Genomic DNA, 19733 nt, shown 5'->3' with positions numbered 1-19733 from the left:
TTTTTCCTTCCTTGTCTGACCTAAAGAGGAATTGTCCTGATGCTAAACGGAACAAAATGAATTTTTCTTCATAGTGCAGGGGTGAGTTAGTTGACTGAGTCGTTTCCACCTGGACCCACACATGACAACTGGAACTTTACAACAGGCTTTTGGCATTATGAATCTGGCAGGTGACCAGGTTTGAGCTCATAAAAATGGGACAGGTAATTGGCTTGGCTGCTCGCGGAGCATCTGTGTCCAGTTATTGCCTTTCTCAGATTATACAGCCTGAGGCATTTCAAAGTTGCAAATGGGCCTGCCTCAGGAACCAGATTCGTATGGAGTGATAATCTATTGGGTTTCATGATTGACTAAATGAGCCTCAGAACTAAACACATTCCCTCCACACAGAAAAGTAACCTGTCATAAGGTAGAAGGCTCGACATCCTCATTTTCTGTGTGTCAGAAGCGGGAACGCAGAGAGGAAATTTCAGGCACATGAAACACCACAGCCTGCCTCAGTGACAACTAATAATAATAATAATGACAATGACAACAACAACAACAACAACATTTGATTTATATACTGCCCTTCAGGACAACTTAACGCCCACTCAGAGCGGTTTACAAAGTATGCCATTATTATCCCCACAACAAAACACCCTGTGAGGTGGGTGGTGCTGAGAGAGCTCCAGAGAGCTGTGAGTAGCCCAAGGTCATCCAGCTGGCTTCAAGTGGAGGAGTGGGGAATCAAACCCGGGTCTCCAGATTAGAGTCCCGCGCTCTTAACCACTACACCAAACTGGCTCTCAAAGACTTCTCTCATATCCCAAAGGCTTCTGATAGTATCTAGGAATCACTGCCGGGGCCCGATTCTCCCTAAGTGTAGACCTGTGTCTGCATCACTGAAGACAATAGCCTTATTCACAAGTTACAGTGAACACTGGTAACGATCTGTGTACATTGTACGCTTGATTTTTTTTTCATATGTGCAATGAGTAATTCTCATGTTACATCCAATGCATGTACAGCTGAAACCCCACATTGATCCAGGTAGTGCCCCTCTGTTTCTTTTATAAAGTGAACACATGCTGCCTGTTTCGTAGAAACAGACGTACGCACATACATGCAGGATATACGTGCATTTACTCTAATATGAACAGGGATGGTGAGTGGGAGCACATAGGGCTGCGCGCTGTTCCATGGGAAACAATGGAGAAAACTCAGATTAGGACGAAATGAATTTTTCCTGACGTGCTAGCTTACTATGTGCAGGAAACGCTATATCCAGCTGAGCAAACATGTTGACCATCTGAAGTGGGGCCAAAGTCCCAGGGGAGCCAACAGGAGTGAAAAACCAGAGAGATATCTTGTATCCAGAGTGGTGATTTTTGGCACAATCTACACAAAAAGTCCAGACAGTATTCCTCAACTGAGCTCCGCCTGCACTCCAGTCCTGGTTACTTTGCTATTTGTTTTGCCAGGCCAGAGCTTTGTTGGTGCCCCTTCCTCTGGTTGTTTTCCAGCCTCCGATTCTCTATTATAGGAGCTGGTTCCTATAAGTGAATCCGCACCCCTTCCCCCTTGCTAGAAACCTTGACCATTTCCGCTGGTCGTTTCTTTTAACAGATACTAAATAACTACGTTGTGACCCTCTCTTTTAAAAAGAAAATTCAAATTATATATATATATTATTTATTTATTTACTTATTTATTCGACTTTTAGCCCTTTCTCCCCCACAAGCGGGCTCACGGTGGGTCAGAACAAGGATAAAACAGTAAATATAAATACATTTTCAACAATAAAACCACATCAAACTACAGTACCCCCCAAATTGCGGCACATTCTGTTAGTCCCTGCCAAAAAAAAAATGTACAGGGGAGGGGGTTTTAGCTGTCCATTATTTTGAGAGAAGGAAGACGTACGTGTCAGAAACAGAGAACAATATACTGCCAGAGGAAAGTGAGATGGAATGTAGGAAGAATTATGACCTGAGCTGCAGCCTTAAAATTTAACATGGGCCTTTGTTGAGGAAACATTTTCATAGCATTGAACAAGAGTGTTCTGGGCAATCACTTTCACACAGAATTCAACTTATGCAGTGGTAAACCACTGGTCACCACTGCCCCACCCTCATCAATTAGGTACTCGCACCTGGGAGCTTGGATGGGTCACAGGTGTCTGCAGAGGCAAACCGATGTTTGCACCTGTGTCAGATCTGAAGTATCTGGTCACCAACACAGCTGGAATTATGAAAATTCACCAACGATTAATTGTATTAAATAATTGATTTAAAATATTTACATCCTACTACATAAATACAACATTCCCATAGTAGCTCGCAACAGTTTAAAACAATAACATCTAAAATTAGCAAAAGAGCAGAAATATAGCCATAAAAGCAGAGAGTCATTAAAAGCAAATAAACAGTTTTGTAAAGAAACTCGAACATGTGAAACTGCCTTATACTGAATCGGATCCTTGATCCATCAAAGTCCATATTCAATCAATCAATCAATCAATCATTATGGTCGCAAGACCAGCCAAAGATTCAAAGTCCATATTGTATATTCAGATGGGCAGCGCCTCTAAATGGTCTCAGGCAAAGGAAGGTCTTTCACATGACTGTGTGTGTGTGATGTGCTGTCAAGTCGCCACCAACCTATGGTGACCAAATGAATGAAAGACCTCCAAAATGTCCTATCGTTAACACATTTCCTCAGATCTTGCAAAATGGAGGACGTGGCTTCCTTGGTTGAGTCAAGCCATCTCATCTGGGGTCTTCCTCTTGTTCTACTGCCTTCAACTTTTCCTAGCATTATTGACTTTTCCAGAGAATCTTGTCTTCTCATGATGTGACCAAAGTACAAATTGCCTCAGTTTTGTCATTTTAGCTTCTAGGGAGAATTCAGGCTTGATTTGATCTAGTACCCACTTAATGGTCTTTTGGGCCATTCATAGTATCCACAAAACTCTCCTCCAGCACCACATTTCAAATAAATCAATTTTCTTCCTGTCAGCTTTCTTCACCCTCCAAGTTTCGCATCCATACATAGTAATGGGGAATACCACCATTTAGATTATCTTGGTCTTGGTCCCCAGAGAGAAAGATCTTTAAGGATCTTTTCTAGTTCCCTCATGGCTGCTTTTCCGAATCTCAATCTTCTTCTGATTTCTTTCATATCACTACCTGACCTTTTTAGAAGAAGATGCTGGGGATTGAACCTGGGACTTTTTGCATGCCAAGCAGATGCTCTACCACTGAGCCACATTGCCCCTACCACCAAAAAGACAACTAAAGCAGAGAACAACCCTAAAGCCCCCCAAACAGTAGTAGCTGGATGTTTAAAAACTCCCACAAGTCCACTTAAAACGTCAATTAAAAGCTTCTCACAATGCCAAGATGAAAACTTCTACAACAAGGGAAGACACTCAAAAAATGATTGTCTTCAATGGCTACCAAAATGCTAGCATGTTTTGTGGAAGGTGGACCTCTTTAGGAAGGAAGTTCTGGAAGTTCTTGGCTCCACAGCTAAGAAGTCCCTGTCTCCAAATATGTCACTGCTGATTGTGGGGATACTTGGAGCAAGGCCTCTGTAGATCTCAGCTGCTGAGCAGGAACATACCAGAGAAAGCCACCGTTCTGGTTCCCTGGTCTCAGACTATTGTAAGCCATCACCAGAGCTTTGGATTGTGCTCAGAAGCCAACTAGCAGCCAATTGAAAGCCTTTAAAACAGGTGAAATATGATCTCTGTAACATGTACCTGCGAGCAGCCTAGCTGCTGCATTTTGAAGCAGCTGAAGCTTTTGAGCAGTCTTCAAAGGCCGCCCCTTGTAGAGCCTACTGCAGTAGTTCATCTCGGCTGTGATCAGAGCATGGACAACTGTAGCTAGACTGTGCCCCACAGAGAGTGCTATTGAAAAGTGCTGTGCACATCACAGGAGAATTTGCACCTCTGTCTGAGGTATCTGGATCCAACAGTATCTTCAGGCTACAAACCTGTTTCTTAAAATGAGATAGAACCCAGTCCTCAGCCTTCAGTAAGCTGTATTGTCCACCAAAAGCTTTTCAGTCTTTCTTATCCAGACTGAATTTCAGTTTATTGGTTCTCATTCCAGACAATGGATCATGACTTATACCGCCTCACCTGAATCCTCTGAAGAGCAGAAATCCTCAAACATGTGGATGTTAAATGGTACAGAGGCAGAATAGAAGCTTGAGGGCCCCCTGTTTGAAATGCCAAGTTTGCCTTCTCCCCACTGTTGCCTTCTGGAATCACTCAGTCAGATAGGGATGGGACACTGGAAGACAGTGCCCCAATATTCATCTCAGCCCGCTGAATCAGGTGGCCCATGGTACAGAAAGCTTCTGAGAGATCCAGGACAATCAACATGACCACACTCCCAATCATTGTCCGGGCAAAGAGGGTGGACAGAGAGTTTTTGTCCCAAACCAGGCCATATTGAAAGAGGCCCAGGTAGTGCACCTTCTCATACAACTGGGACTTTCCTGGTCACCATTTGCTACAAGAGCACTCATCTGAAAGGGATGTTTGCAATTGGCTGATAATGGTTTTGATCATGAGGTCCTTCTAGGCAGTTGGAACCAGGGCTTTTTTTCTGGGAAAAGAGGTCGTGGAACTCAGGGCCAAGCTACACATGACGAATGACACTTGAACGGCAAGTGGATTGAGTGGAGGGCAAGTGAACAGAGAGAAATACACTTGCTGTTCAAGTGTCATTTGTCATGTGTAGCTTGGCCCTCAGTGGGTTGCCCTTGGAGAAAATGGTCTCATGGCTGGTGGCCCCGCCCCCTGATCTCCAGACAGAGGGGAGTTTAGATTGCCCTCCACACCGTGGCACAGAGGGCAATCTAAGCTCCCCTCTGTCTGGAGATCAGGGGGTGGGGCCACCAGCCATGTGACCAGGGCTTTTATTCAGCGGGAACGCGGTGGAATGGAGTTCCAGCACCTCTTGAAAATGGTCACATTGTCAGTGGCCCCGCCCCCTGATCTCCAGATAGAGGGGAGTTTAGGCAATCTAAACTCCCCTCTGTCTGTAGATCAGGGGGCAGGACCACCGGCCATGTGACCATTTTTGCTGAGGGTGCTTTAAACTTTAAAAAACTCCCCCCTTGTTCCAGCTAACCCAAAGTGACATCTTTGTCCGGTCCTGAGTTCCACCACTGAGTTCCACCAACTCTTTTCTCAGAAAAAAAGCCCTGCATGTGACCATTTTCAAGAGGTTCCGGAACTCCGTTCCACCGCGTTCCAGCTGGAAAAAAGCCCTGGTTAGAACCATCTTTACTTTTAATAAAGCATTTGCCACACCCAGGACCCAGCCAGGTTATCTCCTCAAGTTAGACATACTAATCTGAGATGACCAAGGGTTGAGCACACGTGTGAGAGGGTGAGCTGCTCGAAGCAACTTGTCCACATCTTCACTGTGCAACAACTGAAATTCACGCAAACAACAAAAATAACACTGTGCTCGGATAGCATTCTGGGACATGTTGCTAAAGCAGATCTTAATTCTTTGTGGATATAATTGATCTTATCTGCAAAAATACCTTGTAAAAAGATCACAGTGGGCTACTGAATTTTGCATGGATTGAATTTGGTTGTTTACTCACAGTCAGTCCTGATTTGCCACGATCGGAGTCCCTGTAGAACCAGAAAGAAAGAACAGAGCACATTATTTTATCATCCGCATACCGGGGTCAATTCACTCCAGATCTCCTTGACGATCTCTCCCTGCAGTTTCACATAAATGCAAACAGCGTCTATGACCATTTTATTAGGTTCCATAGAATTCAGTCAAAAAGAGAACTGAACCAACCCAATTTCCACATAACTCTACCTTTGTTCTTTTTCTTGGTACAGCCTTGGGAACTGGCTTTAATATCTACCCATGAAATTGAATGTATCCTTTTTGCTTTTGCAGATGTGCCCTGAAATAGAAATGAAGACTAAACAATTCAGTGAGTGAAATTCATCGACAAAGTGGTCAGGCGCCTTTCTGCCCACAAGTTCCATTCTACAAAAGACATTGTGCAATGGCTACGGTTGCCATTTCTGGGTTGGGAAGTTCCTGGAGATTTGGGGAGTATCATCTAAAAGGATGGGATTTGGGGAGGAGAGAGACCTCAGCAGGGTGTAATGCCATAGCACCCACCCTCCAAAGCAGCCATTTTCTTCAGTGGAACTGATCACTACGGCCTGGAGATCGTTTGTAATTCTGGGAGATCGCCACTGAAAGGCAGGCCAATCTTAGCAATGGTGGTCGGGTTGCCAGGCCTTTTGTGGGGGGGGGGGGTAGAAGCAGAGGATGGAAGGGTAGTGGTGGGGGAGTCGCTTGGGAAGGGGAATTAACTTGCATACGTGCACAATGCACACACATGCTCTAGAGTGCCCTGTTATTGATTCCGCACACGTTGGATACTGCATTTTCAATTCACTTTATCAATCGTTTGAGGTGGATTTTTTTGTTCTGCACACAAAAAAATCCGTTCCAAACAATCTATAAAGAGGATTGGAAGTGGTTGTTGTGGATTTTCCAGCCTGTATTGCCGTGGTCTTGGAATTGTAGTTCCTGACGTTTCGCCATCAGCTGTGACTGGCATCTTCAGAGGTGTAGCACCAAAAGACAGAGATCTCTCATTGTCTCTGTCTTTTGGTGCTACACCTCTGAAGATGCCAGTCACAGCTGCTGGCGAAATGTCAGGAACTACAATGCCAAGACCATGGCTATACAGCCCGGAAAATCCACAACAACCATCGTTCTCCGGCCGTGAAAGCCCTTGACAATACAGGCTTGGAAGTGCATTATCCAAAGTGTGTGGAATCGCTCTGTGTGCGACACAGAAGTAATCGATTGTGCCAGGGGGCGATTGAGTAAAAATCAACCCCAAACACTAAATTGGGGGCTGATTTTTTTTTCAACCAGCCCCTTGTTGCACCGGGAATGATATTATTCCTATACAACATGGGGTCGCTCTGGAACATGCTTTCACATTCAATCAATATATTGATTGAATGTAACAGTGCTGTTATGCAGCTTTCGCTCTGAACAGCACCCGATGTTATATAATTGATGGTTTGAGTGAAAGTCTAAATTGAATGGAGGGAATGGCAGAGTTTATATACCATCTTTGAGAAGGGGAATCCAGAAACGGGACCCCCAACCGGTCCTCCCATCAGATGGATATTTCTTTCTACATGCCTCTTGACCTATAGTGCCTCTGTGGCCATTTATATTGACATATTGGATGGAATTATCTTATTCACTGATTTATGACTGGCAGCTATATGGCTATGGACAAATAACATCCTTTTGCACTTAGCACTTAGCACTTTATAGGTCTTGCAATGAAGACTGTATAAATGTATTGAAACTGCATTTAGTAATGAATGAAGAAGTACACCGTATGAATTGTACAAATACTGGCAATTGACTTATAATTATATGAATGTTTATATAAGATTGTGTTGAAGAGGTTTGTCATTAGGTGGTCTTGATTTTTCTTGTTTGTTAACTCCTGTCAGGACCCTCCTGCATTTGTTGGCCAGGTGAGAGGTGGCAGGGGGCGGAGGTTGGGGCAGGGGATGGCCCGCCCTCACCAGGGGACTGGCAAGCCTAAGTAGCATCTATGTTTGGGGTGATAATGACAGGGCATGATGAACCTAACAAACCCTGTTCCTGGCAGGTAACCAGATATGAATAGTAGCAGGCTCACTGAGCGTATAGAAGTAGTTACAGACATCTAGAAAGTGGTCAGTTGCCTAAAATGCTGGTGAGAAAGGAGCTTGAGACTGTCTCATTTATGGATGGGTTTGTATTGCATGTGGGCCGTAAAAACAGGAGAAAAAGGTCCAGTGGTGCTTATAAACAAAGCAGAAGGGATTGCTTTAAAGTGAGCAGTATCCAGGAGCCATCCTTTATGGACAGCCATCTAAATTACGCTGAAGTTGTTCAGAGGGACAACTTCAGACTTGGGGCCTGCTGTTGTCTGAAAAGCCAGCCTGTCTCTGGAGCGTATTAATGAGCCCCTCATAATCATAGAGTTAATGAGATTAAAGGAATGATTTCTGGGGCAGTAAAATGCAGATGCCTCTAGGGTGGAAAGCAGGCCAGAGACGGCCCACCTGATTTGCCAGAGCACATTAGAGAGGCAGCTGAAGTCAGTGGGAAGGAGAGCATTGCCTTTCCCCTCAGGCTATGGCCCTTTTCAAAGGGACACTGGAGATGTCTCACTTTACCTGTGTGGTTTCAGGTGGGTAGCTGTGTTGGTCCATAATAGAAGAGCATTTACCTGTGTGAACATTCTTAGCAGAAATTAAGAGGAAGTGTAAACCCCTTCATTATCAATTTGGTCAAGAAAAATAAGTCGAGAAAGGCAAACAACCATTCTGCGTACCATTGCACTTTCCAGTGTCAGGAACTGGTCAGATTTTCTTTCTTTCTTTCTTTCTTTCTTTCTTTCTTTCTTTCTTTCTTTCTTTCTTTCTTTCTTTCTTTCTGGAGGTCCCTTCCAACCCTATGACTCTATGATTCTAAGGTGCATCTTCAAAGGGTCTGAGAACAGCAGTGCATTGTTCCAGCGGACCTGCGTCTCTCTTCTTAACCACTCAATCGAGTTGCCATCTGTGGGTTGAGAAATTCCTAGAGATGTGTAGGTAGAACTTGGGGTCAATGGGGTTTGGGGAGAGACAGGATCTCAGCAGGGTGTAATGCCAATAGAGTCCATCCTCCAAAGCAGCCATTTTCTCCTGATAACTCATCTCTGTAGTCTGAAGATCAATTGTAACTCTGGGAATCTTCAGGCCCCACCTGGAGGCTGGCAACCCTGTTTCTAATGGCATTGCTTTTTGGTTCACCTTCCAGTTGTGATACAGCCTGAGGCACATCCGAAGTATGATGTAGGTAAGAGGCAGAGATTAACATGCAGGCATTTACAGCCACAACTGGGTCATTGTTTTTCAGAAGGCTTTTATGAGCAGGAGAGCAAAATGCTTGCTGACTTCAGAAATGATTCGGTTTTGATATTTTCTCATAAATAAGTGGAAGGTGGGGAAGGGAGAAATGAAAGAAATCTCCTTTATAAAATAAAAGCCATCATAAATCTTGCTTGGAGTATGAATAAATCATTTTTGCCATACATAATTCATTGTTCTCAAATAATATGCTCAAGACCCCAGTATGCTGGAGATGTTTTAAGAAGGGCCATTTTTTTTGGCTGTTCTAAACCTATTTCAAGAGAGCTTGTGCCCTTTTATAGTAACTGAGAATCTGTCACAAATTCCATCATCCTAGACAGCAGGGCTTTTTTTCAGCGGGAACACAGTGGAACAGAGTTCCGGCACTTCTTAAAAATGGTCACATGGCCAGTGGCCCCACCCCCTTATCTCCAGACAGAGGGGAGTTTAGATTGCCTTCCATGCCGCGGCAGCGGTGGACGGCAATCTAAACTCTCCTCTGTCTGGAGATCAGGGGGCAGGGCCACCGGCCATGTGACCATTTTCGCCGAGGGCAATTTAAACTTTAAAAAACTCCCCCCTTGTTCCAGCTGACCCAAAGTGACCTCATTGTGTGGTCTTGAGTTCCACCACTGAGTTCTAACACCTCTTTTCCCAGAAAAAAAGCCCTGCTAGACAGGTAGTAATTTGGTGGGGGGACGGGCACAATCCGTGTAAATTGCTCATATGTGTCATGTTCGTTAATAGATATTTCCCCTTTGAAGCAAAGGAACATTATTCCTGAGAAGGAACTCAGTGAAAGACCATACAGACGGACTGTAGAATTTTGCAGTATTAATCAGTATTCTGCAGCCAGAAAGCCAACATTTTGCAATGAAACTGAGTGACCCAAGGAGATGGGGCTCATCTTAGATTTATTGAGACAGTGGGACAATCTGAAGTTTATATTTAATCATAGAGTTGGAAAATACCTTAAAGACCATGTAGCTCAACCCCCTGCCCAATGCAGGAACAGTCTAAAGTATCTTCAACAAGTATTCGTCCAGCCGGTCCTTGAAGACTGCCGATGAGGGGGAACCCATCACGTTGCCAGGCAGCCAATTCCATTGCTGAATTACTATTGACATTAAGTTTTTCCTGATGTCCAGCCGGTACCTTCCTATCTGTAGTTTAGACCCATTGTTTGGAGTCCCTTTCCTCTCTTAAGTGATAGCCTTTTAAATACTTAAAGAGACCGATCATGTCTCCCCTCAGCCTCCTCTTCTTCAAACAGAACATTCCCAGGTCCCTCATTTTTTCCTCGTAGGGCTTGGCCTCCAAGCCCCTGATTATCCTGGTTACTTTCCTGTGCACCTGTTCCAGTTTGTCCACATCCATTTTGAAGTGAGGCCTCCAAAACTGCACAGAATTTCCCAAGTAGACCTGACCAACGCAGTACATAGTGGTAGACGGGGCTCATTTGGAGGCGGAATGCACTGGAACGGCATTCTGGTAGATCTGAAAAGAGGTCACGTGGGTTTTGGCCTCACCCACATGATTCCTTTTCCTCCGAGTGCAAGCCGAGTGGGGCTGGGCTCCAACGGAACGTAAGCTGCTTGGAATTCATGCTGCTTTATTTTCATTTGTGACTTGTGAGAGTGAGTGAGTGTGTGGGTGCAAGCAGGGCTGGCTCTCCAGCTGCTTTGAGTTCATTCGGCTTTAAGGAAATACCTGGAGATTTTTGTGGAAAGGGGCCTGAGGGGTGGATGTTGCCTTCTGACACACTTCCGGTGATGTCAGGGGGGGGGGGGTGGCATATGCTAATGAGTTATGCTAATGAGTTCCTGCGGTTCTTTTTCTAGGAAATGACCCCTGGTGGTAGAGTATATTCACTCCCAGAAGAAAACTTGCCCCCAACACTTGCTCTCAGCAGGAAATTTCCCCTTAGTTTCCCGCCCCTCCCCGCCACCAGCCCTCAGGATCTGAAATCTGCTTTTGAGGGAAAAAGTTTCTGAGGGCAAATTCACAAGTTGGCAAATTCGCAATGGCCCCCATGAGGACTTTGGATCTGATGTGCACCTGTAGTTCCCCTTTGAGAACATTTGTCTGATGATTAGTATCACAACATCTGGAAAGAAGGGCTGAATCCTTTCCCCCTGCACCAATTTCCTACCCTGAAAGCGCCCCAGGTGGCCAGTATTTGCACCATTGGGAGGGAAGTATGTATAACTATCAACAGGGCTCATTTCGAGGGGGAACATGCAGGAACGCAGTTCCAGCAGTTCCCCAAAGAGGTCACATGTCAGGTGGCCCCACCCACCTGACTCTCAGCCATTTGGGGCCCGTTTCAGCCTGGATTGGGGACGAAACGGCCCGTATTGATGGCAAGGGGTGTGGCATATGCTAATGAGTTATGCTAATGAGTTGTGCTAATGAGTTCCTCCAGCTCTTTTTCTACGAAATGACCCCTGACTATCAATATGTGACAATTTCCCCAATGGTGGCTCCTGGGGTTTTTCCAGACAGTCAAATGGCACCAGGGCGGAGGCAGTAAGCCCCTTCTCTTTTCATGCCATGATACTGATGCAAATGAGGCCTGTCTGCCCCCGGGAATGGAGTTCCAGGCAAGTAACTCCCAGAACACTGTTGTTGTCAAAAGTCCACTTGGACTTCAGTGTTCTTCAGAGGTTTTTGAATTCTAGAATCCTAGTCTAGATTCTCAGCCCTATACTCCATGGTGTGACTCACAGGTTGATTGATGCTGGTCTCTCACACTAACACAGACCATTACCAATTGCATTAGGATTACAAAAGCAGAACTGGCCTTCTACCATTTAATCTTTGAGAGACTATTTGGAAATTGCTCCCCATCCCATTCATTGTGAATGGCATACAGGGATGAAGGATGGAAGCAGGAGAATGGTGTGACATCTGCCTCCAAGAACCCTGGCCCATAGCATCTCTTGATAGGAGTCTGTTCATTGTTCTGACATCCCAGACCATTGGGTATCTTGCCAGATTAACTCTTCCTGCTGAGCTCGGTATGACATCAGGGAAGGCAGATTCACTTCTGCTGCTGACTGTGGACAGGTAGCCCATGATAGAGCAGCATCCAGTGCTCTAAGTTTGATTAATGTAGTTGGAATCCAGCTGTGTGCAATGCAGAAGCCTCCAGATGTTTGGCTTTATTAATAGACTGCTTATTTCTGCTGACAGAGCCTCTCCACTGTTGTCTTCTACCATCAGGAATTGCATTAGCTGTTGGCTTTGCGGAAAGCTTGCATGACCTTCGTTTTCATAGATGATTACTGTGCTCTAAAAGCTCATTTACTTGTGGCAGGTCCCCAAACGATTCCCTGGACTCTGAGACAGTGCAGTTCGCGTGAGCTCAAGTGGCTACTTGTGTATGGGCAAGCTTGCCAACTTGGAAGCAAGACCTAGACGGCCATAGAGAGGATGAGGAGGGAATGCTGGCAGGCATAATGATCCAACCACAATGAAACTCCATTGCTGTCCATGGGAGAGAGTTAAGCATGCACATGAACCCTGAGACCAGGGGGACTTAAAAGAGCTTAAATTTGGGTGGATCATGTCTAGTCTACACAAGCCCCCCACTCACACCCTGGTCTGCGTCCCCATTTAATCTATTTGTGTGTGTACATTTCCAGGTCCAAACTGCTTTGCAGGAACCACCATCATTCCGGCTGGCATCGAAGTGAAAGTGGATGAGTGTCACATCTGTCATTGTCACAACGGGGACTGGTGGAAGCCCGCTCAGTGTTCCAAACGAGAATGTCAAGGCAAGCCGACAGCATAGGGCCAAAGCCTGGGCAACGAGAAGTCCTGGTCCACATAATGGCTTCTGCGTGGCACATGTTGGATCTCCTGCCACCTCCAATAGGGTCACCAGCAAAATCTTTTAGAGTTAACAAAACTGAACCTGTGACTAGCAGGCACGTTTGTTCTCCATCTCTAAGAGGAACGAACCCCTATACCGACATATCTAACCTGCTTTGGCCAGCAGCACAGACGGACGGCATGGGATTCGGAAAGGAACAGTCTGCAGAACGTCTTTCTCTGGTGATCCCTCTGACACAGTGAGAGCTCATCGCATCAGTTATCACGAACACTTTTGCGTGTGTTTCTTTTTCTCGGAGCCAGGGTAATTGGAATGGGCAAGGATAGTTGAGAAATGGGTACGCTTTATCAATGGGAGAAGACATAGAGCCAAAAGAGAGAAATACCTTCCAGAAGAACATGATGGATGCCCAGGTATACAGTGGCAGGGCACCCTGGGAGCCATCTGTATATGTTATCCTTTCTCCACCACGTGGAGACCTGAGTCGAAGACATGTACACCACCACCACAACAGAGGCATCCCCAACCAGCAGGCTTAGGTTAGATCATTCATCCCCATGCTTTTGGAAGAGATTATGGAACCCAAGGAAGCAAACACTTCAGGAGAACCCTCCACACACTCCAGATGCCCCCTCCCCATCGAGTTCTGCATCTTCTCCCACCCCCTTCTTTTTATGTACGTTTTGCTAGGGAGAAAGGGAGGGAGGAACCGCCCTTGGTAGTTTTGGTCTTCTGAATTGCCCAACCTTTGCTTTTTAAAAAAATATATATATATTTTTGCTCAGCTGCTAAACCATTGAGAATAGAAGGAAAGTGGAAGGGTGCGAGTCATGCAGTCAGATGCAGATAGAAAATAAGGAAGCCATCAGAAGCTCACATTCTCCATTCTCTCACATTCTCCAAGTAATCTGATCCTGGAACAGAAATTGACATGCCTTAGGGATAATAGCTAAGTGTATAGAAATATTTTGGCACTGACCATCACAGATCTATTTGACCAGTCCTGATACCTGGAGCCACAGTAAACTGCCCCAACTCTTAATTCAGTGTCTGTTTTTGCCAGAGCTTATTTTCTGCCATTTCCTGCAGTAGGGGTATCATGTCTGCAGCTTGCCAGCTGCAGCGTGCATGAAGAGGAGTGAGCAGGCTGCAGCTGCGTTGTCATTGAAAGCAATTGATGAAATCATTGGACGTCTTCAGGAACTAGTTTAAGCTTGCATTACACCTGTAGGCAGCAAAAGAGGTCAAAGCTGACAAGTTGTGTCCCCAGTATGCCACTGAGTTATGGTTCCTAACACTCCCAACATCTCCCCCCCCCCCCAACACACACTCTCTAGAAGAATTTTTTAAGGGTAGCATCTCTGCCCAAGGGAGATCCAAGCCTTCTATCATTTTCTTTAGAGTTGTACTACATAGATAGTTTTACAATACATTTTTTAAAATTCCAAAACAGTTCTCTCTTATCCTACTTTCATATCTTTCTCCCCAAACAAACAATGATATGCTCCAAAGTGTACAATTTTTAAATTGATCTTCAATTCATACACATGAGACTCGGGGGGGGGGGGGCAGGAATCAGGTGCAAAGTATACAATTGCTCATATATGGAGGAGGCAGATCTTTACCGTTTTGGAAGGTGGGGCTGGGCCATATCTTCATTTGTTTGCTTAGAATCACAGAATCATAAGAGTTGGAAGGGGACTTACAGACCATCTAGTCCAACACCCTGCCCCATGCAAGAATGGCCTAAAGCGTCCCTGACAAGTATTCATCCAGTTGCTACTTGAAGACTTCCAGTGAGGGGGGACCCACTACATCCCTAGGTAGCCGATTCCACTGCTGAATTACCTTTAATGTAAAGTTTTTCCTACTGTCCAGCCAGTACCTTCCCTCCTGTAGTTTAAACCCATTGCTTTGAGTCCTATCCTCTGTTGCCAACAGAAACGGCTCCCTCCCCTCCCCTAAGTGACAGCATTTTAAATACTTAAAGAGGGTGATCATGTCTCCCCTCAACCTCCTCTTCTCCAAATTGAACATTCCCAGGCCCCGCAGTCTTTCCTTGCTCTCCAGGCCCCTGAACATCCTGGTTGTTCTCCTCTGCATCCATTCCAATTTGTCCACATCTTTTTGGAAGTTAGATCTCCAGAACTGCACACGGTTCTTCAGGTGGGGCCTGACCAACATGGTATAGACTCATTATAGAATAAATGTCAGATGTTTGAGAGCCGCAATACATGATGCATAGAAGTGGTTGCAGATGAGGAAGTGGGTTTGGGGGAGTGTCCTGAAAGTGACATCACAGAAAGGGGTGGGGTTTTGGTGCAGTATGCCAGAAGTGACATAATCAGAAGAGGTGGAGCTTGGGAAGAGCCATCATCTGATGACTTGGAAGTGACATCACAAAAGTGATGTCATATCCTTGCTAGGCTTCACCTCAAAGTCCCCAGAAATTTTTTGTGTCAGACTTGGCAACCACAACATTTTTATTGAAAACATGAAAGACATGGAAAGGAAGAAGGAAGGGAGGAAAGGGAGGGAGGGAAATAGACTAGACTAAAATAAAATGTATGGCCACGGCAATACTCAGAGACCTCCTGGAGCCACATAATATGTCTAGAAGAGCCACATGTGGCTCTTGAGCCCCAGTTTGGCCACCCCTGGTATAGAGCATGGTATTGCTGCCCAGCTGAAATCTGGGAGCGTCAACAGTGTGGGAAGGACAAGCCACTCTGTTTGGAGGCTCCCACTGACAGCAGAACACACAAGATGGGGACTTGCTCTGTGCGCTGTCTGTCCTTCACTACCGCTGGCCTGCTTTGTCCCTGCGCCTCAGGTCAGGCAACTCTTCTCTGACACGCCAATTTGCAGCACAGTCGGCCGTTTGCTGGCTAATTCATGAATGTGCAATTGTAAAACATTCATGAGTCGCTTCCCTCCTCCCCTCCTTCTTCCTGATTTATTCATGTCCACAAAGAGCAGAAACATTCCACACTTTCTATTCACTGAGAATTGTCTTCTGTGTGTGTGTGTGTGTGTGTGTGTGTTTTTTCACGTAAGTGAGCTAAGACCAATGCAGCCTGGAACATTCTCATTCCCTGGAATTAAAAAAAAAAAAAGCCCTACCGAAGTGTCAGAAGCCCTAGAAAAAAAACCTGAAGCAGCGTAAGAAAGAATAGCAGCCCATGTCTTATTCAAAAGGCACAGCATCCTACTGGGGGAAAGGGAAGAATGGAGAGAAAAATGCAATTGGCTGTGATCCATCAAAAGACATGCACACTAAGAGCTGCACAGAGAATATACTGGCATGGAGAAGCCTGAATAGATTGAGAAGCAAACTTTCAGAAATAGCTAGTGTTGGAACTGGAAAGTGGCTGCCTTTGGTAAGGGGCGGAGAGGTCTTTCCTATTGCAGGGAAAGTCCTTCTTCCCATGGAATGTTTCCTTTTATGTCTCTCGGAAGGATGATCTGCACAGGGTAAAGTCCTGCACCAGAAAAATGTACCCTTCCTCTGGCATTCGAAAGAGTGAGATCCTCCTTGTTCCCCTCCCCCTTCATCCTCCTCCTGTCCTTTCACCACAGTCAAATTCACTAGTGGTCAGAAAGCTTGGGCTGGGCTGCTAAAGAGACAAGATCAATTGTCCTGTTCTGATTGTGGCCATCTTCCCACGAGCTGGCTGGGGAGCCCAGTAGCCCTGTGCGTTGAGGGCGGCATTTCTGAACTCTCGCTTGCCATTCCGGCCATTCTGAGTGTTGCAATTCATGTAAAACAATATCCACATGGCTGGGGATTGCTCTCATGTTCTCCTGAAGCTCCTCTGCATAGCATGAAGCTCAGCAAAGCAGGTGGTTCCATTGCAGTTCACCTGTCTGATAGGCAGCACTGTTTATGGCTTGACCTGGCAAGAGAAGCACTGCAGGTATGGAGACCTTGCTCTGCCCCCCAAACCCCGAAAGCTGAACTGAGAACCCTGGCCACTGTTCCTTGGCAATGAGTCAGGGAAGCTGTCCATAATCCACCCAATTACACAACTTGCCAAATCTCTGTGTGGAGGGGTGTGTGGGGTGGGCAGGCTGGGTGGGGCCCCAGAAACAAGAAACAAGAAACAGCCTGCCAGCTCAGATGGTCAGTGTAACTTATACGCTTTTACCCAACACCAATCAAGTTGTGCTGGATCCTGTTGACTGAAGACTGGCTTGTGCACTCCGACAATTCCCAAAACACGGGGACTGTCTTGCTCTTTGTCAAGCAAAGATGACATCTTTAAACAATAGCGTGCCTGAAAACTAGTGAAAACAAAACAAATAACCCCCACTCTACTGTAAAAAAAAAGATGGGATTCTAGAAAACAATATTTGAAAAAAATATATTATTAAAAATTATTTTGTTAAATATAAAGTGTTTATCCAGCAAACAATGTCTCTCGTGTCCCTCCTCTTTTCCACAGCTGCAGCCCTCTGCCTCCAATGCCTTGTGCCTCTTGTCACGGTGGAGACCTCCCTTGATCAGCTTGGGGCTTGATCCATGCATTACATCTCAGTATGAAGAAGGGACCATAAGCAGTAGTGTTAAACCATACAAATGTCTTCTGGTAAAAGACATGTGTGTTATGTGCCAAGTCATTTCCAACTTCCGGTGACCATATGAATTGATCATCTCCAAAATGTTCTATCATTAACAGGCTTGTTCAGGTACTGCAAAATGAGATATAAGACACACAAACACAAACACACCCGCAAATCTCATACAAAAGTTCAAAGTATTTATCTTCTTTTGATGAAGCTCAAGGTGATGAACAGAGAATTCCCAGCTGGCGTGCCATGCAGAAACAAACTAGATCCTGAATTTCAGCAAGGCATATGTCCTTAGAACATGCTCTGGACTGATGCTGTATAGCAGTGGCTGTGTTGTAAAATTAGTCCACTACAGGGTGTACTAATAGTCATGTGCACTGGGGATAAAGATACACCTACCGTCATCCCACTCAAAGACTTAACTTCTATGGGGAAGTAGCTGGACTGTGAAGAATTCTAACTTTTCAAACTAACTTTTAAAGAACCATCCCCTGAAAGCAGAAATACACAAAGGGATTTTCCAGGAATAGGTGCAAAGATAGTAAATCCAATAAATACAGATGGCTAGAATGTTCTCTAAAGGGATCAAGTGATTGCCCTTGCTGGTCCCACCTTCACCTGAATCCTGCAAGGTATGCAGAATTTTCACTGGTTCTCCAGCAAACAGTAGATCTCTTATTAAATCACAAAGAGAGAGACAGATAATCTATCAGGAATTTCTTGATATCCATGTTCAATGGTACATTCCAATTATGTGGGAGAGACTTATGCAACTGGCCCCAGGCATATTCACACACAGCTGCCAGCCACGTGGAAGCAGGTCGTGAAAAAGGGGTTCCCATCTGCCCGGGCTTCACCTGAAGGAGGACGAGGTTTATCACCATTTACTTACCACCATGGAAGAGGTGTTCATGTAATTAGAGATAGGCATGAATTGGAAAAAAACCTGAACCGTGCGGTTTGTGGTTCATCAAATTTCACAAACCACAAACCACAAACTTTCATGAACCTGCCCCTGGTTCCCAAACCGATTTGTTTGGTTCGTGAAAACATCACATCCAGGTCAGAAAACCATCACTTCCGGGCAAGCAGAAGGTCTGCAGGAAGTCCATCCCCTGTTGCCTAGGAAACTGATTGATTGGCACCAGGCTGTCTGCAGTCACAAACCAAAAAATGAACCAAACAAACCAGCCTAAAGTTCATGGCGGTTTGTCAGAAATGGGATCTGATGAACCGTGGTTTACAAACCATGAATCGGCCTGGTTCGTGCTTAATTTTGGTTCATATTTTGGTTTGTGTCCATCTCTACATGTAATCCTGCACCCCATCCAGGCAAAGATTCCCTCTGGAGCCCCCTCATATTCAGAAGAACACACAAAAGCTGTTTGGTTACAAGAAGAATGCTGATATCCCCTCGCAATAGCACGTGGCCCCCCAAGTTAGGATCCCTGGCTTCTGGGATTTTATGCCCCCAAATTCTCCCACAAAGGCAACCCACTCAGGGTGTGCTCCTCTTATGCAGGACTCATCCACTTCAAAGTCACAAAATGAACTCTGTAGAGCTGGGAACAGAGCGGAACACTAGTCCACAAATCCACTCCCCATTTGAAGTGGTACCACCGGCAACCATTTGCATTCCAAAAGTCATTCCACACCTTTGACCAAGATGGGTAGCCATGTTAGTTTGCCTGTAGCAGTATAAAAAAACCAAGAGTCCAGTAGCACCTATAAGACTAACAACGTTTGTGGTAGGGTATGAGCTTTTGTGAGTCACTGCTCACTTCTTCAGGTACAGCTAAAACGTGAGGTAAGGTTACTACTTTTGACCAAGGTGATGCTCGGCTCTTATTTGGCTTCTTGGGACTTCTATTGTTTGGAAGTCTCCCCCTTCCCCTTCTCTTCCTTGCCACAGAATTTCCTCAGAGGAACTGTCTCACAACCTCCCCCAGACATCTCCCCATTGTGCCTTGCTGGGCTTCTAATACAGGGATGGTTTCCTAGACAATGGAGCACTTCCCCCAATTATATAGTTATATATAGTTATAGACCTTGACACTGAGGTTGATCTATTTCAGATTTTAAAGGTTTCCCCATTCTCCTGAGGATCTGGGAAGAAGCCAAGCAGTCACTAAAGTTTCTAGGTTATTTGGAACCCCTGAAGAACAACTTCTCAGTGAACCCTGCAGATCTGGCTATGGGAGGAATATAAGATGAAATAGGATCTCTTTGAAAATGAGAAGCATTTTTTAAGTAGAAAGAACATTACAAAAGATTCAAACGTGTCATCCACAATGAAAACTCCAGGACAAGAAATCCCTGCACTAGACCAAACATGCAACAGAATTCCTGAAAGATAGTACAAGATGG

The 19733-nt window shown here is 45.3% G+C and overlaps 1 protein-coding gene across 1 annotated transcript in view; it reads left to right on the top strand.

Annotated features, from left to right (window-relative positions):
- VWC2L (von Willebrand factor C domain containing 2 like) overlaps positions 1-12752 on the top strand; it is a 154765-nt gene extending 142013 nt beyond the window's left edge. Inside the window, exon 3 of the mRNA XM_054971972.1 lies at positions 12604-12752. Coding sequence (XP_054827947.1) covers positions 12604-12752 — 149 coding nt within the window. The remainder of the gene's footprint in view (positions 1-12603) is intronic.
- Positions 12753-19733: the final 6981 nt, after the last annotated feature.

Source organism: Eublepharis macularius, chromosome 2 (assembly GCF_028583425.1).
Source record: "Eublepharis macularius isolate TG4126 chromosome 2, MPM_Emac_v1.0, whole genome shotgun sequence".
In the NCBI taxonomy this organism is placed as follows: Eukaryota; Metazoa; Chordata; class Lepidosauria; order Squamata; family Eublepharidae; genus Eublepharis; species Eublepharis macularius.
Note: the sequence above shows the minus strand (reverse complement) of the source record. Positions and strands in the feature narration are given on the sequence as shown.